The following is a 24,773-nucleotide window of genomic DNA, read 5'->3' as shown; positions in this document are numbered from 1 at the left end:
AAACCCTTTACCAAGCTGCGGACGAGACACAGCCTGAGCCAAAAAACGGCAAGTGACGTGCAGCTTGGCTAAATATCGAGGAAGATTAATTCCTTCTTGCCAGGACCTTCAGCAAAGCCTTGAGACAAGAATATCCATCTGCTCGGTCTTTCAATGGGCATCATGAGACCTGCAAATAAGGGACATTCAGGAAAGGGAGTAATACAAATAAACAGTTTATTTATCCAATTTATGTTTTAATTTATGCAGATTAAAGTCTTCCTCTTTGGAGAGGAAGACACAAATAGGCTGTATGATCTCCTTCCAAGATTTTTCTGAGATGTTTTCAAAACAGAGGGCTCTCCGCTCCTCCTCCACCCACTGTCTTTGAGGAATTTTTGCCTCACAGGTTTTGAGTTATCTGACGTCCCAGCTAAGCTTTCATGGCCCTCACCAGGAACACAAAGCGAAGGCAATCATCAGGCTTAAATGCCTCCGACTGCTGTTTAGCATTATGTTAGCTACAAGCCACAAAATAATGGCAAGGACAGCTTGTTGCAAGAACACCCCCACAAACCAGGCCCTCTCCCCATCTACGCAGAGCCTGAACATTTCTCTGAGATGCCAGAGATGTTATTTTCACCTTTGAGGAACCTGTGTTATGCTGTCTAAGGGGAGACAAACATTGATAAATACCTGAAACCAAGGTTGTGCGGTAAACGAAGCCTTCCACCAATAACTTATCTGTGAAGAAGCCAGAATGCATCTTAGACCTTTAGACACGAAACGGTCCACACAAAGGGCATCTTCCTTCTGAACTAAACAGCCACAGAGGCACAGTGAAGACTGTTGTTACAAGAAAGCGGTGGTCAGAAATGTGTGTGCTTCAAAACCAGGCAGAACAACTAGGCAGGCTGTAAACACGCAGAGCTAAACGCACAGCTTAGGGGCAGGCATCCTTCAGAACACATCTTCATCATTCTAGGAGATGCTGAGTTGCGCGCTGCTAGTGTTTCATCACTCACCAAAGACTGTTCATCCACAGAAAGAACAGAGCTTTACATAAATACTGGGAAAAGGAGAGAAGTTCAGCTTTACTAATGGTGACATCACATAATAGAGGGTCTAGTCCCCAGACACAGCCTAAAATAGATAGCACGCAGTTAATGCACCAGAGCTGAGCAGAAGGCCAAATAACGAGCTATTGCAAATGCTTCTAACTATTCCATGGAAATGACCTTGTATTAGAACAAGGTTCCCAACAGAGCAGACTGAGGGAGAATCATAGCCGGCCCACATTTTCACGTGAAATATGAAGACTTAATGTTTCTGATTCACCAACAGCTACGAAATTCCAGATTTCCTGTTCAGTGGTGAGGGAACTCTAATGAAGAAAATGACAACACACAACTAAATGAAGAGCACTTAGTGTGTTCTCTCACTCTGAAGGGTAGGTTTCCCAATCACCCAGTCACTAATAACGAAATTAATCTGTGTTTTAAGTCTCTTGGAAGTGCTTCCCTCTCCCAGCGCAGCAGGACAATTCCTCCCAGGTCAGCTCATCTATGAACAGGATTTGGACTCAAGTCAGTCTCACCCTCACAAGCCTTAGATCTTCCTTCTAAGAGCAACAACTCAGCCTCCCAGCACTAAGAGCTGTGCCACCGCCTTGGCTTTGACTGGGACTCTTATGCATTTGTACCATGGAGTCAGACCCAGCCTGCTCTCATCCCCTTCTGCCTGCACTGCTGGGACACGGGGGGACTGCAGCCGTTCAGCTGAAAGGTTAGGAACAGCTCTGGACTTCCTCCCTTCAGCACATGGTAGGATCATTTGGCTCAGACACATGCGAACTTCGTTAGCTGTCCCGTCAGCCCCTCCGAGCTTCCTGTGAAGCCCTTCTGGTAGCAGCAGGCTGATGTCAGATCCCACGCATTTCAGAAACCGGGCTGGGGGGGACATCTCCAAAACCTTTGCTGCTGTGGCTCTCAAGGCCACAAACTAAGTGCAGTTTTCGCTGGTTTTGATATTCCCTCCTGTTCTTACCTGTCCTGCAGCTATGGACACAACTGCAATCGTTATGCCACAAAAAAACAGCCTTGAGTTTAGTGATCTGCAATAGACTCCCTGCATAACTCTCTCCTTTAGCTTCTCTGACCGAGCTCCTCATGTGTATTTAGGTTCAATGTCCAAAGGCCTTTATGTAAAACCCACCTACAGTTCAAAAATATTCCTAGGTGCAAGAATGCCATTGAGAACTGATGACCAAGCACCTGTCGGGTAAATTTCTTTAGGCAAAAAATGGAGATCACATGATGTCTGCCCTGCTTATTTAGATTACAGACTTTATAAGGAAAGGGAGTGTCTTTCCCTGAGTTGGCCTTCACTTTCTAGCACAAATAAAGACTTAGTTAACATGACTGCAGTGCAATTTATCACTACTTTAATAATGACAGTCTGGAAGGTTGACAAAAGGGGAAAAAAACCCCAAACAAACCAAAACCAAGAATCCTGAATTTCAAGATCAAAATTTCTGACCCTCAGATTTTTCAGTCCTAAACAGAGGGTTTCTAGCAGGCTCTTAGCTTTCAGAGAACTAAACGCAAAGAGAGGGGAAAAAAAAAAATCAGAGCGCTTTGGTTCAGCTCCCCCACTGAAGACTGCCCCCAGAAAAGAAAAAGAAAAAGCCCAAGAGTAAAATGCCTTGTAGATGCCCTTGAAGGCTGGCACCACCTGACACCGCCACGTTCGCGCCCCCGTTTCTCTCTACGTGCTCAGCATGCACCTTGCTTAGATAGCTCCACCGAGACTGCCAAACTAGGAAGTTAAAAAAATGCAACAAATTCCCTTATTGTTCTTGTCACTGCAGTAAGTATTTATCTTAGCACCATGTGCTAGGCGAATCATCGTCTGTTCATGCTTTAATCTATCTAATCCAGGATGGAAAAACACAACCCAGCAAATCTTCATTGTTGGAATGTTATTTATAGCCATCCTTTTTTATGAATAAAAGACCTGCTCATAAGTCAGCTGTCAGATTTCCCATTGTTATTACAGGTCCTGATCCTGTGTGACCCTACTACTAACAGCGGAATGGCCATACTCTTCACCTGGGAGCCCGCAGCTGTTGGTAAAGGCAAGAAGCACCTTCTTGGCTCCTTTTTTTTTAATTCAGCCCTTGCTGGGTGACCAGGCTTGCTCAGTGCAGCCCCTATAGTGCCACTTCACCCTGTCCACCCCTTCATGGAGGAGCACTGGGTCAGGCATTCTGCCCTTCTGGCACCCAACCCAGCATGTGGGTTGCATCCCCACGGACAGAGAGGCATTTGAGGAAGGGGAAGAAGAAGCTGCACTCCCTCTCCTGTTTTCCTCAGCTGTATCAAAATCCAACCCCAAATGAAAAGATGAAGATGTGTCTATGATAGAGACTAGAGAGGAAAAAGTAGTAGTGCCCCTTTTCTGTACATGCCTTTGTTTGTTGCACATAAAGACTGAATTGCCACTGAACCATGGAATTAAAGCATTCAGATAGGAAAGCAAAGGGGACAGGAAAAAAAAAACCCTGCATCTATTATACTATAGTACCAGAAGCAAGAAAGTTAAGAAAAAGTATTATTTAAAAAAAAAGGATAAAAAACCCCCCAAACAAACAAACAAACAAATGGTGTGCTCTCAGTTAATTCACTAAGTGCAAAAGCACATAGAAGGAAGGTGTTGGTATGCCACCTAATAAACATTTCCTGCTACTGCACACACAAGCCCCATTTTCCAGCCTCACAAATCTACCCCCGTGCCGAGCAGCTGTTTGGAGAGTTGCAGGGTAGGGGGGGGGGGGGGGCGAGGGAGTTGTTTTTTTGTTTCATTGGGGTTTTTTTGAAACAAAACTCTAACCTTAACCCACACGTTCACAGTTAAGCGAATGTCATGTGGGCTGTCAGAAAAAAAAGCTGCCAGTAAATAAAAACGTAACATTTTAGCAATAGGTTACTAAACGTGCTTAGGTTGCAAAGTATCAGTTATTCACTACAGGCTACTTGCTTAGTGCTAGAAAGCCTTATTCCCTTTGCCATTCATTTGGGAGAAATGAATAAATTTAGGCAAATCAGGAGTAGGGTGAATCTGGAGAAATTACAAAGGGGAGGAGTTCACCTTCCTGGCTATGGCTGTCCAGGACTACTTACTCCAGTATAAAACTGAGAGCAGAAATATGATCACATACTAAGGAGTCTAATCAATTCTGGTTTCAACACTGAGCCTATTTAAAACAGATAATGGAATTGCTGTTCCTTGTTCTGTTCTCTCTGCACATTCTCAAGACAGAGGTAGTAGGTAAGTCCTTGCCTGCTCTTTCTAACCCAATGTACCAAGGTTACTTTTATTTATGATTTGTTTCTGAGTATCAGTATATACAGTACAGACTCTAATTCTTCTATATGACAAATGGAGAATGTTTTATTTATTTCTCTGCCTTTTACTATTTGTGGTAAAATATCAAGTATAGACTTTTCTCATGAATGAACGAGTGGGGTGTTTTTTTTTTTTCTTCACCTTTAGAGATTCTAGTTGCCTTCCTCCTCCAAGAAAAATCAATGAGGTTTGACTTGATCTCTATAGTTAATTATGTATGTAAATTTAAACAACCAAAACATAATTTCTTTATCTGTAAACTTCTTAATACTTCAGAAAGCTTGTTTTAGTTTTCTACTCGTATTGCTTTGCCGATTATGATATAAGATGAAATTCTTATGGTTGTCTACTGAGAAAGAACGAACAACATGTCTTTGCTGCATTAGCCCGGCAGATCCATCTATTTTTGCACTCTGTGCACTATGTACATAAGTACCCTATGCACTTACGATGGCTAGATTAAATAGCGATCTATAATTAGTATTGAAAAATGCAGAAGGTGTTTTTATGCTTCTATTAGATCAGCAATGCTATAACATTGAATAAATCATCTTCCTATGTAAATATCAGCACACAGCCTCAAAATTAAAGATAAACACTGCAGTTCTTAATAGCAATGAAGGGTCTATTGTTTGCACTAAAATAGACTAGACTGCATTAAGGAAAAAAAAAGAAATACAATATTGCCAGAGGTATCAGAGGGAAGCACTGCACCAAGAGCCTATTAAAGGGACACGGTTTTAAAGCGGAACAAGGTTCATTTGCCAGACTTAAAGTAACAGAGGTCTGAGGTGCTCGGAAAGTGCCTTAAGGAGCACAGCCTGAGCGCTGGGGAAACGGGGGCGTTTCCCCCATTTTATTTCCCCGTTCTTAATTAATTCTCCATAGCCATGACTCAGTAGCTTGCCTTTCCCAGTTTCTTACCTGCCAGCTCAAACACCTTCCCTCTTCTTTAGTCTGTATTTTGTGGGTACTCTCTCTCCGTACAGGTAAACAGAAACACAAAGAACCTTTGCTCTTCCAAAGTCTACAACTAGCCTTTGCTTCATATTGATTACTGACTGATTAACACTTTGCTAAGTTTACTGCTCTATTAAGGGATTTATTACAGGATCTTGAAAGACTATTCAGAAAACCCTTATGGGCTTTATTAGATTAGTGTTAATAATTAGTGCTTCAGCACACAGAAGTAAGATAGGGAATGCATATAATATTTTTTGTTGCTTTTTTCCCCAGCCATGATTATTTCCACTTTCTTCCCTGAGTGTAGCGGCAAACTACACAGTCATTAATGCACAAGAAACCTGTTCTCACCCCTACCTTCTTTTCCAACCCTTTTCCTGAGATAGAAGCTTCACAGGACACATTATGCTAAGTTAAAGGCTAAACATTTCAAGAAACCTCAATGTTTGAGAATCAGCCTAAACTATTTTTTGTTATATTTGGAAGGTATCTTTTTGAAAAAATAAGGATTTCATTTCCATCTGACCACTTTTCAGAACTAGCTTGAGTGATATCCACTTGTCAGCTCATTTAGCATACCTCCACCAGGGCTGTTTTTCTAATCTGGGCAGCCTCATAATTCACCAGGCTTAAACAGTCAATATGATTGATTGCTTATCTTTCAAATTGCTTTCAGCCTTGACTTGTCTTAATATCATAGCACCTGTGTTTTAAAATTATTACTAATAGTCCTTACAGGGCTTTATAAAGAAGCAAGCTTCATTATCCCCATTCTACAAAAGGGAAACCGAGGCACATTTGTGCAGCCACCTGCCCTGAGATCAACCAGCACCAGGAAGAGACGCTTGCATCTCTGTCCAGCGTCTCATCCGCTGACTTACATGGATCTCAGCATATTCCATTAATAGCTGCACTGATGCACCTCAGATGGCTTGCTTGATTCCTTTGAGAGATCGGTGACCTCTGGTACTGCTATTAGACAGGCAGAAGAGAGGCAAAATGCCTGCAATATTCCAACAGGAATATTCCAAACCTTCTGCGAGAGAGGTTTCATTAATGGTAGATTCAGCCTAGTGCCATCCAGAGAACAACAATTGTAGAGGACCGTAATATACATCCAACATATAGAGAAGCTTTGTGGTGGGGTTACAGCAAGCTCCAAGTGTTACTGAAAAATAATTTTCTTTAAGAGGAATGGAATGAACCCCAGCATGTTTTAACCTTTTTCTTTATCACAGACCAGGGCTCAGCCATGAGAAGACATTCTCCCACAGTCCATGCTCTAGTGCTCCAAAAGACTGATGCATGATAGAACGTGATTCCTCTAATTTTCTGTATTTCTACTCACATACTTTTAACTTTCACAAACATAAAATGTACATAACCATGCTGGCACTGATGTTGTCAGCATTAAATCTCAGTCTGATGTTTCCTCAGGGCCCTTCAAATACAAAGTATACCTGATATCTCTATCAGCAGCATAAAAAGATGCTTTAACTTCTTCCATTTCCACTTCTAGTGGTATAGACTGCACACATACTAATACTTGTATTTCAAATCCATTTTAGGGTTGGCAAAATTGGGATGCTGGTGCACTTAGATACACTCTGGGATGAAAAGTTGCATTTTCAGTTGTTTAAGAAAGAAGAGTAATAACTGCAATGTAAGACCTAGAACGCATAGAAAGGGCAGTAAGACATAGCTGCTTTAGGCAGTAATCCATCGCTGCTTTAGGAAATATGGATTACCTGAATTTTCCTCTCTCCACCCACCTAATCCAACAAATGAGTGAATATAACTGACAAGCTATCACTGACATCTCAAAGTAGTTATCTCGACTATCTCAGCGCAGACAGACTTTTGATCTCAAGTTATGATCTTTATGCAGGATACCTTGCTTAGGGCTTCCTTCTCTTTCTTCCTTGTAATCATTCAAGCTGCCAAAACAGATTTAAAGGCTTATGAGAGTCTGCCCACCATCATCCATACATATCAGCGTATGCCATCATTGTCAGATCCACTGTATGCAAGAAGAAACAAGAGCTCACATTTGTCAGGTTGCTGAGTGTGCACTGAGAGCGGGAGATACCCACTGGTACTGCCCTGTGCTCTCCCCTCTCTGTACAGCTGTGTGAACTGCACAGGCAGGCTTCAGGCAGCAGAGAATTTTCTAGCTTTACCATCTGTGCCGAGCCAGTAGCAGCACTTAGTACCTGATATCTTTGAAGCTCTGAATTTTTTTTTACTCCCATTAAACGTGGATCCTGCAATCAAATTTTAGCAAATGAACTCTATAAGGGGGACTGTTATGGTGAACAGAGGTTTAGCCACTGTCAGATTTGGCTTACAATTGGAGGGGGTTTATGGCTGAGAGAAGAGTGGACACAGACTGCTTGACCAGGGTGTCTAAGGATGCAAATCCCGTAACCTCAGAGTACACTTACTTCCTTCCACGGCTTATGATAAAGGCACAAAGTGGTAAGGCATTGTAACAATTTCATTCTCACTCTCTCTTTGACACTAAAATTCAGCAAAAGGCAGAAAAGCGCTTGTGGCAGAGCAGCAGATGAGACAGTGGAGCCAGAAAGCAGCTCTTCAGCTAGCTGTAACAGCCTGTTTCATCTGGGGGGGCAGAGAACCAAGCCCAGCAGGCAAAGAAACAACACTGTCTATCGCTGGAAGACTCCTGAAAGGCAGCTACAAGACAGTATTAGAGTCATACATGGAATAAACTTCGAAATGTTTTTAACTTCTTACATTTCTGTAGCCTGCCAGGCGTGGCATCCAGATACATCTGTGTTGCACAAATGGATAAATTTGTGTCGGAACAGGAATGCCTTCATTCTCTTCACATTAGTCTACGTGTGAAGTTACTCAAGAATATGTACTGTGCAGTCACACCTTGCTGTAATCTACACTCATCTGCAGATCCTGACTTCCTCTTCAAGAATTACACATATAAGCTTTGTAAGATCACCTCTGCTGTCTCCATCATACGTGATGGAGACAACTGCCCCTCATCCCCATGCGCGACTTCTGAACTACTGAAGAGTGACTGCATATAGCATGTAGTGATGAACGGCTGATATCACAGATGAGATAAATCCTGCTTTGCTGTATCTATGCTGCGCCTAAAGCAGCGTACATCTATGCGATGCCTCGATAGGCACCGAGGTTCTTGAGCAGATGGATTTTTTACTAGGATGATGCATCCAAGGGCATCACAGCTCCGAGTTCAAAATTCATTGTTCACTGGTTTGCAGCCTGTTTCTGGTGACGTGCAACGAGTGGGCAATTTTCCATGTACACAGTGGACCCAATCACATTATTAATGCTCCATTTAAGGATCAGCCTGACTAGCGTGAGTACACTACATTGTCATCAATTTGTATTAGCTCCCTGTTTAGCTGACCTCATGCAGAACTGCAATGTGCTGCATCACCTCGTCCTTCTCCAGTGTCCAAGCCAGGGTGCTTTCCTGCTGCTCTCCACTTCAGCTCTGGGGGACGAAAGGAGCACGGTAGAAGCCATACATGGGAGCCATACGCAGGTGACAAGTGACATTACTTCAGCTTAAGAATTACTCTCCTTTCTCCTATAGCAAAAGGTATCAGCATAAGAATTGGAATATCCCTTATATGCTGCAAGCTGTGCGCTGTGACACTTAGGAAAACTGGAGTCACGATTTGTCCTGCCCTTACTTTTAGATTTTGAAGACTGGAAGCAGAAAAGCAGTTTCGGAGACAGGCGCTGCTGTGAAACACCTTTCTCTCAGCTGTCCAAATAACCAGCGCAAACCTTTAGGTCCTCAAGACATGCCGCAAGGTCCAGTTCCTCAGCTAGGTGTCTGTCTCCACGCAAATAGGCTTTTTTTCCCTGTTTGTGGTATTGCAGGAGATGCTTTGTTATACTGCAGAATATCTCTAATATTGCTAATATGGCCTGTTATTAGATTTTTAGTCACGTTTCCAGCCATAGGATCAGTCACCATAAAGCCAGCACAAAAGACTACAAAAGGACGGTAAAGCCACAAGGTAATTTGTTTGAATTAAATTTTAAAAATACTAAAAAAAGTATTTCTGAGTTTTATTTGACACTGCCTCAGTTGTAAACAAAGCAAAGCACAATGCCCCACAGAAGCAAATCACCTTAGCGCTGGATACTCATTTTTTGTTAAAGGCCAGCTTCCTTCTGTGATAGAGCAAATTTATGAGGACACATATGTATGACAGAGGGGCTACAATAGTATCACAGGTCACAGCTAAAACCATTTTCCTCACTCCCTGACACAAAGGAAGTCGTTTGCATGTGTTTATAGGGCATATCTAGAATCCTCCAGCCTCTTTGGACTTTTCCTTTAGTTTATATGTGTTACAAAGACCTCATTGAGCACGTGATTTATGTATGCATGCGCAAATTATAAACACTGTGCTCAAATCAGATGTGGTTACTTGTAGTGCTTCACTGCTACGGTAAAGCTTATTTTCAAGGCTAACCCCCCATAATAACTTGCAATGTACACACATACAGATGTATATCATTATGAAAAATAAAATTTCCAGGTAAAAGTGAATAGAAGAGAGACGAATGATCACAAACACTTGTTTTTACACGGTTAGAGATTCACAGCTCTAGAAGTAAACATTTGGAACTGATTTTGCCTGTCAAAGTAGTTGATCAGGACTTCCTGAGGATGTGTAATACTGAAGAATGTGTAGACAGACTTACGTATATATGCTCAGTTTGTGTTCAGCAATCTCATTAATTAGAAAGACAGCCTTAGATTCCACTTGCTTTTAAGTTGCATTGTCTTTTGTACTAAAGATAATAAGTTTCACAAAGCAAGCTAAAAATAGAACGAGCCCAACACAAACCGGAGCTAAAAATACACCGCACGCAAAACTAGCTTTTGCCATTTTCATAGAAAAGGCCAGCCTTCATTCTGCTGCAAAGCCGGCGGTTACAACGGATTTTAGGGATGGATTTGAAACCGGTGGACAATAGGGCAGGAACGAGAACTATGGCGCTCAGGGCAGCCTGGGCTTTCTGGAAAGCGGCAGTGCGGTGGGAGCACCGTCAGCTGTGTGTCTCAGAAAACAACGAATTGGCAGCGAGGGCATGGCGGAAAGAGGGTGATGAGAGGTCTGAAGGGACAACGAAAGGAGTCAGTCAGCGAAAGAGAGAGAAGGGATTTTAACTAAAAAGCAGCAGAGGGTATTCTTACTGTCTCGGTACTTCAGGCTGTTAGTGGCACAAAGGTCATTCACAATTCAAGAAATTAAATATAGTTAATAAACATAGCTAACCGTCAACGTATAAAATTAATAGATTTCCAACCACTTTATCCAGAAGGACAAAACCTGTTTTAGTAACTCTTTTGTGCGGATGGGCAAATTAAAAGGGCAATTTTCAGCCAGGCTGAACACCACCTGTCTCACGGCACGGAGTCAGAGGAGATGCGGGCTTCCAGGCAGCAGCTCAGCAGGTCCAAGTAGGGCAGTAAGCAGGGAATAAGTAGAACAAAGTAGATTTAGGAACTTGTACGGAATTCAGGCAGTCTGACCACGGTCCAAAGAGCTTAAGGGTCTTTTCCTAGATCACACAATAGCACAGTGGCAAACTGCTAACACTCTGGCTTCCAGCCAGAAGCACTGTCCTCCCTCCAGCTGCGTAAGTGAACAGAAGAGGGAGTTCTCAACTGAAGGAATTTTTTGCCTCAAGTTTCCAAGCTAGGCTTGATGGCTAAAACAATTGAAAACATTTACAATAAAATGAAAACAATATGTAATTGTATTGTTTTCCAGCTATTCTGGTGCCAAGAAACAGCTTTGGTCAGGAAACCAGTTGTAAATTTGACAAGGAAGAAACAGAGATAAGTAGGACTGCTTACTTGCCAAGAGAGACTCCCTAAATTTAACTGTCTTGAACTTTGTGAAGGAAGAGGAGGCCTTCAGCCCAGTTCAGCCCTACTCTAAACTAAAGCCCAGTAAAGTCAAGGTGACACCTATGATGTGGTGCATTGCCACTTAAATCAAGGATCCATAATACAATGTAAGAGCCAGACATAGTTGATAACATAGCAATTCTAAGGCCAGGTGTATACGTATACTGAATGTATATGTACACTGAATTATATTACTTCCAAGTAGGCAAGGAGCTTTTGGAAATCCTGGCTAGTATCTAAAACTATCCTGAGCGAAGTGTGGATGCTCATGGCTTAACCGACGTGTACCAGCAAGGTACGGGAGTAAGCTATGAAACCCTCCAGGGCAGCTCGTATCACAGCAATGGTTTCAGCACCTCAACTACAAAAACAAACAAAACCCACCAAAACACCCCAAAACCCCACGTTCTGCCGCATTTTTCTGGGCAATAAAATAAACAACAAGAAAGAAAATGGGGGAGCGGAGGGTTGATCGAAAGAGCAGTCAGGTGAGAGGACTGCAGGACGGGATCTGATACGTACTGAGTCCCGGTAAGAAAGGGGCTTCAGAGAGAGAGAGGTGAAAGACTTTGAGGTGGAAATGGCGGAAAGGTGAAGGGCACGTTGTCAAGAGGTGGGACAAAGGATGGATGAAGCAAGAACAGGAATTACAGATTATGAAGGAACTATTTGAATGCTGTAAACACCAGGGAGGGAAAAGAATTGTTTAGGGTGGTTCAGTGATATTTCTAGGAGTGATGGGATGCAGATAAGCAAGTGGAAAATGTAAGCTATTAAACAGGAAATATTTCCTGACAGTGAAGGCTGTGGAAAAGTCTCCTAAGGGACGTGGCAGGAGCCACTCAGACAATTCAAACTAGACTAGAAAACATACTTTAGGGCATAATCGTGCCTAAGACCACAGACAACCGACTGGATGTGACAAATATCTTTCCTTCTTGCTTCAGAAATAAAGCCATAAAGCCCAGGGGGAAAAAAGGACCATTGTAAATGCAAGGTCCTTATACGCAGGGAGGAATCACATCTGACTCAAATAAAATCCAAACGCAAATTTTCCTTGTAAGTGACACAGGGCATGGCAGTTCGGTTCCTCCTGAGCAGTATCTACACAAAAGATCCTGTTCTCTAATGTTACATTACCGCCAACCAAATAAAAATTCTAATCCACAATAAACATTAATTCATTGTTTGCTCAGGCATTCTGCAATGTTTAATTAGCTCATTGTTTAAGGTTTAACAGCTTTAAGGACCTTTTTCTTACGAATTGCTGAATTTATATCCTGTTCTACTTCACTGATACCGTCCAGCTTTCTAAACCACAACTGTGATAATATTTGATAGAAAAACACTAATTCTTTGTTAGTTTGTAGACATTAGGAGTTTTGCAGAAAGCTTGCAAAAATTAGACGGTAATTATTTGGTGTACATTGCATTCGACAGAAGGGAAGAATACTCATGAGTGCTGGGTGTAAGGCAGCAGTAGCGCCTGAGGGTGATACCGTCCAGCTTTCTAAACCACAACTGTGATAATATTTGATAGAAAAACACTAATTCTTTGTTAGTTTGTAGACATTAGGAGTTTTGCAGAAAGCTTGCAAAAATTAGACGGTAATTATTTGGTGTACATTGCATTCGACAGAAGGGAAGAATACTCATGAGTGCTGGGTGTAAGGCAGCAGTAGCCGCCTGAGGGCTGGATTTTTTTTTTTATTTTAATTTTTTAAACTTTTTCTCCCCATCATCTTGATGTGCAGGCTGCAAGATTTTTAGTGCGCTCGTGTGCCAATCTACTAAGACGTGATTGAAACCCATGAGCTTATTTCAGAGAACCTGCCAAACACCCATCAGCTGGTAAAAAGTCAGTGGTTGCTTTGTTTGAGAAGGGTTGGACTCAGACTCGGCGGCGAAAGGCTCCATAACCCACTTCCATTTCACCCCTCTGATACAGAGGCACTGTATCCAGACCACTGACGATATGATGTGATGATATTTACCTTCTCTCAGTGTTTCCTGTGGTCGTCTTTGATTTTCATGGTTCTATGGTCGTGGTCTAAAAGCTCCACAACCTTGCACCCAATGAACAATGAACTTGCTGCAATTACTCCTAATTGTGAATCATATTGACTGTAAAATTTGATTTGCATTACAGTAATGCTTTGATGTCTAAGCCATGATCACACTCCCATTGTGCAAGGCACTATACAAACCCAGAACAGCAGACCTTGTTCCAAGAATTTACAGTAAACAGACCAGAATACCTCAACTGACCTTGATTTCTCACCTGACAACTTTCCTCTCTGGTTTAACTCACACGCCAAAGCGTCTGAGACCAAATCTTTGCAGGTAACCGTCCTGTCATGCCACGTAGGTGCTACCACCTTTAAACATTTGTGTCCAGGTTATTCCCGCAGCGCAGCATTTTTTTCTCCTGAAGGTTCATGCACATATAACTTGCCAAGACAGACCACCCCCGACCACAGGCTGCTGGTGCAGCCAGTATTAAAGCATATACTGACCACTGGGCTAGAGCAGCTGCCAGAAATACGTCCGCAGTCATTCATCCACTCAAACACTAAGACATATGAAACATAATCGAGCATTGTGAAGATTGGCTTACCTGGTATTTGCTAGGCATTTATTGATCAAAATATCAATTAAGGCACTCGGTGACATTCTGTGCTTGGAACTTCTGGTTCTGCTCTTTCCCGGTGGAGATGGGGAATCGCTCAGCGCCGCTGGAGGTCTGGCCGATGTCTTGTGTACGCAGGCCTGAAAAAATGCAACAGTCAGTTTTAGAAATGGCAGGTCCTAAAGCTGAGGTTTAGAAGTGTGTCAAAATAAAACTTTGTTGAAATAAACTTTTTTTATAATTACAAAATACTAGTGGAACAACAATGTGGAAATCACTACAGTTCTCACACTACAAATGTAAGGATATTGTTTACTTTTCTTCTCAATATTACTAAACATTTGCTAAACTAGAATGTGAGTCAACATTATTTATAGTGTTCAGCATGAATTTAATTTTTGTGAGAGAAGAACTAAAACAGTATCGTTTTTCCAAGATTACATTTTTTGTCACAAACTCATCCAAGCCTCTCTCTGCTGGCGTAGCTAGCCACATTTCATAACAAGGTTCTATTTAACTTATTTTAAATACTTAATAGATGGATGGTATTGCTATGTACTGATATGAAGAGAAATGTGTTAAAAGCAGTTATAAGCCTTCAGCAGACGTGTTATAAAAGATCACAAATTATGGTAATTAGCAATCTAATGACAGGACTCCTCCATAATAATCCCTAAAAATTGATTAGCCATTTATTAAAATGTCTATAATTTACTAATCATAGGCAAACAGAAACTATAGTATTAATCATGATTATAGGAGGTTTTGAATTGTTATTGATTAAATAGCCAAAGAGAACGATTCCTGTTAAAGTCCATTTAAACTTTATAGCTGTCATAAACAGCCATTGAAGCACGCCGTGACAAACAAGAGTGCTTCCTTGCCTGACTAGGTCAACACATACGTAAGTTAAATCAGCTCTCTCCCTCTGAATTTCACGTTTCTTCTGACAATGAAAAAGTAAGACTAAGACGTTCTATTGAAAAATTTTGCAACCATCTGTGTGGGATCACAGCTGAGTGACAATAAAGAGTCTTCACCTCTTTCGGGAAATGAGATCCTTCATTTCTTAAAACTCCTTATTGCACCAAGTAATCTTTAAAACAGCTCCTGGAACAGAGAGAGATAAGTCATCTTGCGTAAGTGAATTTACAAGTATATGAAAGGATGGCAAGTACAGAACTGATAAAAGGACATTTATTTTAACACTACATATATTCAGATGTGGAACTTTTGCCTCAAGAAGTTGCTGAAGCCGAAGTTTCAAAACCATATTATTTAGAACTGCAACCCATCCAGAGTTCTACTATTTCATGCTAGCACAGTTTTTGGAATGAATATTAACAAGTGTAAACTGATTCATTCAAGACCAGAAGATCTAGCGAGAGCCAGAATTATCTTCTGAATTATTTGATACTGCAACCCAGTTAGACTGGCTGGACGGTGTGCTCCCCGCTTTACAGCCACAGCACTCACCTCTTACCAGCCTCTGTTGTTTACATATTTAAGAAATGAAACATCTTACTCTAATAAAATCAGGCAGACAAAACCAAGAAGTTGTCAAAACTGTGTGCCCAGTTATCACTCTCTGAGGATCACAAGTTGCGAATCCATTTCACATCTGCTTTTGGGGGGGGACACTTTGTACAGCTTTTCATTCATCTAATTTTCAATATCTGATTTTTTATGGTTTTTTTTTTTAGTCGGAGGCCATTGGTGCTATCAGTCACAGAAGCATGACCAGCCACACTGTGAAGGTACTGCTAAACAATTTACTTTTCCAATCACATTAGTGCTTGGATTCTTCTGTTTTGCAAAGGGCCTCTTTATAGAAATAATGCAAAAATTCACACAACTCAGCATTTAACACTGCATGATCGTGTTATATGCAAACATAAGTGCTAAACAGGATACCTAAAGAAGGGTATTTTGAAGATACCAGTGTTTGTTCTAACTCTTCATTTTGTTTCAACCAAGGATAATGCTACAAATATAAAAATAACTCTAAATATGCGCCAGAGGTGATCACCCCAGCAAGCTGGGTATAGACAGCTATTTAAATTCTTAAGGACAGTTATGAAAAATCCTAATGTTCTACCTACAGCCGCACCTTTTGTTTTACCAGCAGCGTCCACCTAGGCTGCCTGCTCCCTTGCTCCTCCCTGTGTCCTGCCCAGCCCTCCCTGGGGAAGGAACAGCATTTCACACCCACACCACCAGCACCACAACCACTGCCTGTTGTTTTCTGTTATGGTTTCCAAGTTTCTATAGTTTCTTAGTTCAGCCAAACCTCAGTGGTAGTTCCCTTACACCTCAGTGGTAGTTCCCTTACTTCTTTACAGCCATTTACATGTGCATATTTTCCTATTAAGCTTAACAGAACATTCTTGACGCACATTAATATTTTTAAAATTACAAAAAATGATATGCTAAGAAAGTTCCTGTATTAAATTCCAATGCCCAAAGACCTTTTCTTCAAAAACGTCTCCAATTTCCCAAGCAAGAATCTATTGACTCTTTGGTGGTTTGGCTTTATCAAGGATTTGCAGTCTACAGAAAAAAAAACATTTTCTTCATCCTTAAATAGATCCTCGACAATGGTATCAAACAGCTGTCGCCTGCAAAGGAAACAAACAGTCACCTATCAATCTTGTCACCAAAAATGTCGTTTATGACAAGAGCCTTAAGCCACTGAGTTTTGAAGGATACGATGTGAAGGGATCTTCAAAATGGAACATAGAAAATAATGGACATACAGGCAAGTACTGTCAAATTATTACTGTTATTATGGGATTTACTTGTGCCTTCACTTGGAACCATCCATTCGCTTCTCCCGTGTCCTAGGCAAGGTCTTAGATATCACTACTGCTACTTAAAAGCAAGCGAGCAAAAATAAGATAGCACCCCTTCATTTCAGAAGCGAAACTGTATTGAACCAAGGTCTTCTGGGAACTTGGTGGGAATTATCTAGTGTTTGGATCCTGGACGTGGTCCTTGAGCGTCTCAGCAGAAATTGGTGCTGTGCATATGCAGAAACAGAACTCGAGATGTCTAGGGAACCTCTAGGACTAGGAGGCGGGCGAGTGTAGGGGTTTAAGACAAGAGTTTTGGCAGAGGTATATAACTGCTGCTGAATGCTCCTGTACCCTTCATTCCTGGGCTTGCCCTTTCTGACTCTTGCTTCTGCACACAGAGGAATTCTGCCGAAGAACATCATAATCTGGGAAAGTCATTCAACCAGCGGCTCACAGTGTGTGTGTCTCCACTACCTTTAAATAATGAGCTGAAATCTTCTTCGATTTGAACCTGTTTTCTCTGCACGCGGAAGTAATCTAATGTGAGCTCCTCGATCAGCCACTTACCGATTCAGGAACCAGTGAACCAGTGAATAGTAATTTAGCACTGTGTCACTTCCTCCGCTTTTCTCCACTAAAAGCAGTACTAACGATGACGCTTCAACAATATTATGCTAAATTACTTTAAAAATAAATCTGTTGTCCTTTTTTTTAAAAAAAAAAATTATCTATAGGCGTTCTTAAAATCTTCGATGGATTATTTTAACTGCCAAATCCCTACAATGGAAAGCTGCAAAGTGGCAAATACTTTCCTAACTTACAATGGAAAGGCAGGAAGGTAGACAGCTGGGTCAATTTTCACAGCCAGAGATTCTAGTTTAAAATATCAGTATTTTGGCAGACCATAAGAAAAAGACATGTTTTGACTTTTCACTGGTATATGGGTTAATGACTTTCTCATTACAGAATGATATTCTAGAATCTCCATATTACAGTCACTGTGCATAGAAATATCTTTTACACAAAAATTAATATTCATAAGGATTGGTCAGAATTTTCATCTTTCCCAAACATGCAAAAGGATTAGGTTTTTAATCTGGGCTTTTTAAATTTCTTCCTTCCAAGGGCAACCAATTCCCGTGCTACAATGAGTACAACACTGGAACTGTTATTGCTTAAATTACAGCTGCAATTAGAAGCTCTACATAAGATTAGGCTATCATTATGTTCGATGATGTACAGATAGCAAAGGTCAGTGTCTCAAAGGTCCTACAATCTAAATAAACAAAGCCAACAAAGATACATTGCTCATCCATTTACAGATAAAAAAGCAAAGTAACTAAATGACTCACGCAAGCTTCCAGTTCATTTGGAATTCAGAACAGAAATGAAATCTCTGGGGCTTCAATCCACGTCAAAACAATCTTTCCTAGGGAAAGCAACGTACGGTGCTTGATGTAGAGATCTTAATAAGTAAATTTTAAAAATATATCCCACGTGTCTCAAGCACAGGAAGTTATGGTGATTTATAGCTTGAAAAATATCTCCTAAGAAAATTTTGTTTTGCTGTTAACAACAGATCAAGCATCGCATTAAATAGATATAATGACTTAGATGCTTAGGCTTAAGTTGCAACACTACTCTAAATTAAAACAGAATACCTTTAAACCCTGCCTAAAACAAATGTTACAGTGAAGACAATAGGTGATAAAAACAATGCTTAAAACCCAAATAAACTGTGATCGAGTTCACTTTTAAGAATACTTTGATAGAGGGTGTTCTCCTAGACAAAAAATGAAGGAGTATAGGGTCTTCTGAAAGGTCTAAGTAGCTCTGACTCCTGGGGTTATAATGGCAGTGAACAAACCCCTACAGATCCCCTCAGTGCACTCAAGGAAAGACAGTCTATTACCCGTTTTCTTCAAAATGCAATTAACCGATGATACTCCAAAGGATTTATCAATGGATGCCATAAAAGTCTGTAAAACCCTTTCCCCAGGACAATCCAAAGTAGTGCTCTGCCCTTTTCCTCCATTTTACAAAGGGAAACAAGTATCACCAAATTCGTTTTGTTTATTATTATTTATTCAACTGGAGTCATGGATAGCTCAGCTCTCCAGCAAGTGAGGCTCTAGGCAAGTCATTCAAGTTCACAGAGCAAATCCTAGGTAGAAATGGGAACAGAAGCTCCAAGTGCTGCGCCACAGAGGGATGCCCAAATGCTCTTGCATATTACCGGGAAGTGGGCTATGATATTTCTCCTTTTCATCTCAAATTAATCTCAGCTAGCATTTTGTAAGAGTTCAGCTTCTGCAGAGTTGAACTTCTGAAACACTCGGTATGAAAAACCAAGCCAGAACATTAGGATAAATTTGAATCTCAAGAACATGCATCTCTCTTCTCTCAAATACTATTAATGTATGATCTGTTTGTTTGTTTTTTTTTTAAACTACTTATTTGTTTTTCCCCAGTTAAAGTAACACTAAGCACATCCCCTAAAATTGGAGGTGGAGGCCTGGGAAGAAAATACAAGGCGATAGAATTTCATTTGCACTGGGGAGTCCAAGATGTGCAGCAATACCTTCCCGGGTCAGAGCACAGCATAGATGGAGAAAAACAAGCCATGGAGGTAGGTGAGACTCCTGTTTGTGGATTATGGCTTTTACTCAAGAACTCTGGATTTTTAAGTTACTGTTGCACAAAACCACGTTGCTCGCTAAGAACATGCAGGCAGACACACTAGTTTTGCATAGCAAAGGCACAGGACAGACAACAAATCTGGAGTTATATAGCCTTTTGGGAGGAGAAACATTTCAAAGTCTACACAGTCTGATTACAGTCCCACACTGTTTATTCAGATTATATATTTGTTTCTGGGACTGCAACCATGAATCGACCTATGCAACCAAAAAAAAATATTCTCTTCAAGGCAAGACAAGTCGCCAGCGCTGATACACATGGATTGGTGGAAGGAAACCACCCCCCTTTCAAACCGTGACATAAAAATCTGCCTGTTCCACTGCACAGGCTGAAAATTGAGGGCTGCAGCAGTCCACAGAGCGCCTCACCTTCTGGGGAGATGTACAAAATGATACCATGGTTGATGAATGAAGTTTCAAATTATAGTCCACTTATTGCATAGTTCCTGCCTCGGGTCAAGGGCCTCGAGCTGTCTGTCCCCAGCCCGGGAGCAACAAAGCAGCTCTGGCCCCACTGCAGCGTCGGCGCAGAGAAGCACAGGACTTATGAGGAGCGGCTGAGGGAACTGGGGTTGTTCAGCCTGGAGAAAAGGAGGCTGAGGGGAGACCTCATCGCTCTCTACAACTACCTGACAGGAGGCTGTAGCGAGGTGGGGTCGGTCTCTTCTCCCAAGTAACAAGTGATAGGACGAGAGGAAACGGCCTCAAGTTGCGCCAGGGGAGGTTTAGATTGGACATGAGGAAAAATGTCTTTACTGAAAGAGTGGTGAAACCTTGGAACAGGCTGCCCAGGGAAGTGGTGGAGTCCCCATCCCTGGAAGTATTTAAAAGACGTGTAGATGAGGCGCTTAGGGACATGGTTTAGTGGGCATGGTGGTGTTGGGTCGACGGTTGGACTCGATGATCTTAGAGGTCTTTTCCAACCTCAATGATTCTATGATTCTGTGATTCTAAGCAGCCAGGCTGCACTTACAACAACGAGCTGTAGAGGAAAATGAACAGATAATTGGCCTTGACTATTGTGTTACAGCTTCACATTGTCCACATAAGAGAAGATGTTTCGGATATGACAGAAGCGAAGAAAAATGCAGATGGTGTGGCTGTGTTAGCATTCTTTATAAAGGTAGGTAGCCAAATTTTTAATCGCCCATCTCAAATCTACCAGCAATTTGGCCGAGTGATCGATTGTGTTAATGTTACAGTAGTCCAAGACCTAAGCCTCCCTATCTTCTGCAGGCATTCAGTGCCAGCACTTAGTTCCTTTACCCTTTTCTATATTCTGCTTGCTGTTATCTTTTACCCTTGTGGTTCTTTTCTGTTCTATTCACAATTAATTTAAAGCAACCAGTTGTTGAGAAATGCATGATTTGGAATCAAAATATTTCCATTTCAGGTTGAAGACGAAAATAAAAACTATGCAACTCTAATAAATGAATTAGACAATATTAAATACAAAGGTAAGACGCTTGTGTGGGTCAAAATGCAACATATATTTATTTCGAGCACATATACCACCAGGTAATTCATGGGCCAGTCCTGTTCTAATTACAGTAGGGGTTGTTACTTGAAAGTCAAAGCCAAAAGATAAAGGTTAGTTTGCCAAGCACTCAGAGCATCGCGGGTGGGAGAATATCTAGTTCTCCATATTTGCAGCAAAGAAACCCCCCCTAGCACCAGAATGACTATTCCTGCTTCTGCAGGGGGAAGCAAAGTGAGGAGAAAAACACGCAGCGCGTTAACACGAGAGGTGTGCGAAACTCGTGCTCTGTGGGACCCTGCAGTTGGCCGTCAGGGGTTCCACGAGCAGTGCGGTGCGGCTGCCCCGGGCGGCGAGGGACGCGCGCGTGGGGATGAGGCTTCACACAGCCATGGGCAGCAGCCGCATTTGAAGACAAATGTGAACAATACCTGCAGCCGCGCTTGTTACAAACGCTGTTTCCACGTGGTTTGTCTAGGGCAAACAGCACAGATTGAGCCTTTGCCGCTGAGTTCTCTTCTTCCACCTGAGGAAGACCTTGGAAGGTACTATCGGTATGAGGGCTCCCTCACCACTCCCGACTGCCATGAGGGAGTCATCTGGACGGTGTTTGAGAAGCCAATTGAACTCAGTATTTCTCAGGTAAGTCGCAGAGGGACAGCCTGAAAGGTCTGCTTACGGTTGTTTCGTCCCTCTGACTGCCTGCTCCCTCCCACAATTCAGCACAGACTCGTGAGCTGCTCCGCTGGGGTGTTCCTATGACAAACACGCACATGCTTGGCATGTGCCTAAACATAGTCCCTAGTGCCAGTTTTTCGACCCTATTAAATGATCTCAAAAAATGGCAGGAAAGGGGAAGGAAGGGGAAATGACGATGTGAAAAGAAAGCCAAACGAACCCACAGGTAAACACCTAGCTCAGCGCTTCGTCAGCAGCACTTCCACTGCAGTCAGCTGCTCACCCCCAAATTTCACCGCTTTTCTCCTTTTGTCGTAAGTGTCAGGATACCAGAAGAGAATACTTCAAAATGCAAACTTTGAGTCTATCAGCATCAGCTTTAAGCAACATATTTTTGTCCTATAGAGAGGAACAGAAGGCTGAGTCATGACTGCCTCGAAAATACAGATTGTTCAGCTGACAGAGTACATGATTAAACAATTCAGGTGTCCTGGAGTGGACTCTCAGCAATACTACTAGCCAGCACAGCCTGGCTGAGAGTCAGCATCTGTATTTTAGTTCCCTACCTGCAGCGTACTCATAATCACTTCAGTCACAGGGCAATGCTCAGCCACACACAAGTCAGCACAGCACAGTACACAAGAGTGAGCATCGGCTTGCTCTGGGCCAGCTTCTTGCTGAAGCAGTTAGAAATTCGAAGCGAAGAAAGAAATCCTAGTCCTCTTACTTTGTGTCACTGTGACGTGATGGACAAGGACAGGACTGTGTGCGTCAAGAGGACTGGTGTAACCAGGTCCTTGAGCCGGACAAAGCATTTGGCTCGCACAGAAAGGAAGTCCCCACGATTTCCAAGGCTAAAAGAAGTCATCTGTTGGTGACCTCTGGCAGTAGCCTCCACCACATTGTTTCCTGCAGGTTTAATGCATCCATGCAGTTCAAAACAATGCCACAGAGTAAGGCACTGCAGACTTATATCATCACCATTTCCAGTGTTCCAGGGAAAAAGGATTTAACGATCTATTTTCTTATTCGATGTCTGCAGATTTCTCAGTTCTCAACAGTTCGCTTTGATGGGAAGAACTCAACTTACATGGTTGAAAATTTCCGGCCTGTTCAGTTTCTGAATGAACGAAAGGTGTACTGGTCCAGCGCCAGCATCCCCCTGCCTACTGCTAAGGTTTTAATGTTGGTCCTGACGCTTACGTACATCCTGAGTTCTCTTTTCCAATGAACACTTCTCACCTCACGCAAGGTTCTGGGCTTTTTGGAGGTTTTTTTTTTTTGTTGTTGCTGCTGTTGGTTCTTTGTCTCAAGTAGCCTCTCTAACTACCAACTCATGAATCGTATCTCAATATAGAATTTAACCTTGTCCTCCTCCAGACACTAACCAAGGACTTCTGTTGCTGCTCTTATATAAAATGAAACCCATTGCACTAAATCACAAGAATTCAAAGGAACTGTAAGATAAAGCTATGAAGATTCAAATTAAAAAAAAACCACTTAAAGAAAACATTAGGATGGATTATCTGCAAGCCTGTAGTTTTAACACAACACTGGAAGGACACTGTACAAGCTATACAGAGGACCTTCAAGAGGAATCTGTTCTTAAGTGCCTATGAAGGGTTTTGTTTGGAGTATGTTTACATTCAACACTGCAAATCAGGAAGACAGTAACACGTGGAGTAATTCCTGTCATCCCTACATTGTCCTACATGAAGGTACAATACAGAGCAAAGAAAAACTGCTCACACACAATTGAGCAACATCTGGGTCATCCTACCTAGTGAAGGATATGTGACAAATTTCATCTGTACTAACACAATTTTACGCCCTTCTTCCTTCAGAATATCTAAAGTTAATTTTTAGATAAGGATACTGGATTCCTTTCATCTAATCTACTGATTCTGGATTTCAGGTTCCTCTGTTAAGCCTATTTATTCACCCTAGTACGGAATCCTACTCTGGGATGCCCGTGGCCGATACGATGTGCTAGAAAGAAACAGGGATGTTCAACTACATGTACCAGTTGCACATCTGTGGAAATTCCCTCTCTTTGGAGGGCTGCATTTGAAGCATGAGACTTTGATCATCCTTTGCAGTTTTCATTTGCCTAATAAAATGGGACAGCTCAAGAAACGGCTCTTTCCGGTATCACATTTTAGAAGTTTTTAAATGTCAGTTTGAGCATTTCAGTGTGAACATTTCCTTTTACTTTTTTTTTTAATAATAACATACCTGCAATATTCACATATGGTTAAGATTCATAGTTTTTCCAAGAAGATTGTGATTTGAACTGATTTCTTCAGATTCTACCCAATTACTTACAGAAAAGCTCAATATATTGGGAAATGGGATTTCCTTATATTATTCCAGTTCTCTCTCTGAAGACAGCCATAACAGTTTTCTTCGGCTATCGCCATATAATATGTTACAGCTTCTTTTAGAATTTTAGAATTTGGCGACATCAAAATCAGATTTCATATTAGCAGACTTGTATTTTTTTCTTTAGGGCAATGTTTGCAGAGATGACTTTATGCTACAGCTCTATGGCCATTTTCAGGAAAATCATGGCAGTGAGACTAACCGCAGCTCACCAAAGGAGAAAAAGCAGGGTGAAAAATTATTTTCATATTTAACAATCAACAATATAAGCTTAAAAAACCCCACATGGGAAAGCAAATTCACCTTTTGAAGTTTAGAGGAATGATTAAGACTTTAACTGTATTTTTAGCTAACTGAAAAACTTTTGAGAAGCACACATAAATGAAAGATTAAAGTTGAACAAGAGACCTGTATTTTCATTGCCTTGAGTTTTTATTTCTTTCGTCCTTGCTGAAGGGGAATCCACACAACACTCATTCAGAAGAGGAATGTGACTTTTTTCCCCCTATTTTCTTCACAATGTTTAGGGTTGGGTTTGCATTTTTTTTGGGGGGAGGGCGGTGGGATTTGCAGTACATTGGGACATTTCTTGTGTCAGCAGGTTTCTGGAGGTTTTATTTCACATGGGTCATCTGGGTATTACCTGCACATAGCAAGATCGCTTTGAGCACGGCACCTTGCTCAGCAGAGCTGGTGCACACACCCAGCCCATCAGGTAGGGGACAGGCAGCTTTCTCACAGTGAAGGAAAGGGTACCGTGGATTTACCCGGTATAACTTCACGTCTGTACAAACACTTGGCTCGCCAGTTAACCAGGATA

At 41.7% G+C, this 24,773-nt stretch overlaps 1 protein-coding gene across 1 annotated transcript; it reads left to right on the top strand.

Moving 5' to 3' along the window:
• The first annotated feature begins 4,127 nt into the window (after positions 1–4,127).
• Positions 4,128–24,355, top strand: CA4 (carbonic anhydrase 4). Its single transcript, XM_009278235.1, has 8 exons — positions 4,128–4,308; positions 15,626–15,679; positions 16,510–16,680; positions 19,189–19,346; positions 20,447–20,539; positions 20,810–20,873; positions 21,372–21,535; positions 22,614–24,355. Exons 1-8 carry the CDS (start codon positions 4,251–4,253, stop codon positions 22,800–22,802), a joined length of 951 nt encoding a protein of 316 aa, XP_009276510.1. The 5' UTR covers positions 4,128–4,250; the 3' UTR covers positions 22,803–24,355.
• The last annotated feature ends 418 nt before the right edge of the window (positions 24,356–24,773 follow it).

Source organism: Aptenodytes forsteri, unplaced genomic scaffold, assembly GCF_000699145.1.
Source record: "Aptenodytes forsteri isolate BGI_AS27 unplaced genomic scaffold, ASM69914v1 Scaffold66, whole genome shotgun sequence".
Taxonomy (NCBI): domain Eukaryota; kingdom Metazoa; phylum Chordata; class Aves; order Sphenisciformes; family Spheniscidae; genus Aptenodytes; species Aptenodytes forsteri.
The sequence above is the reverse complement of the archived record's forward strand: the minus strand, read 5'-3'. Positions and strand labels throughout refer to the sequence as shown.

Excerpts from the sequence above, each read along its gene's own strand:
- CA4 (XM_009278235.1), top strand. The coding sequence starts at position 4,251 with ATGGAATTGCTGTTCCTTGTTCTGTTCTCTCTGCACATTCTCAAGACA. Across the intron at positions 15,680-16,509 it reads TGACCAGCCACACTGTGAAG|ATCCTCGACAATGGTATCAA; the intron begins GTACTGCTAAAC and ends ATCCTTAAATAG. Across the intron at positions 21,536-22,613 it reads TTGAACTCAGTATTTCTCAG|ATTTCTCAGTTCTCAACAGT; the intron begins GTAAGTCGCAGA and ends CGATGTCTGCAG.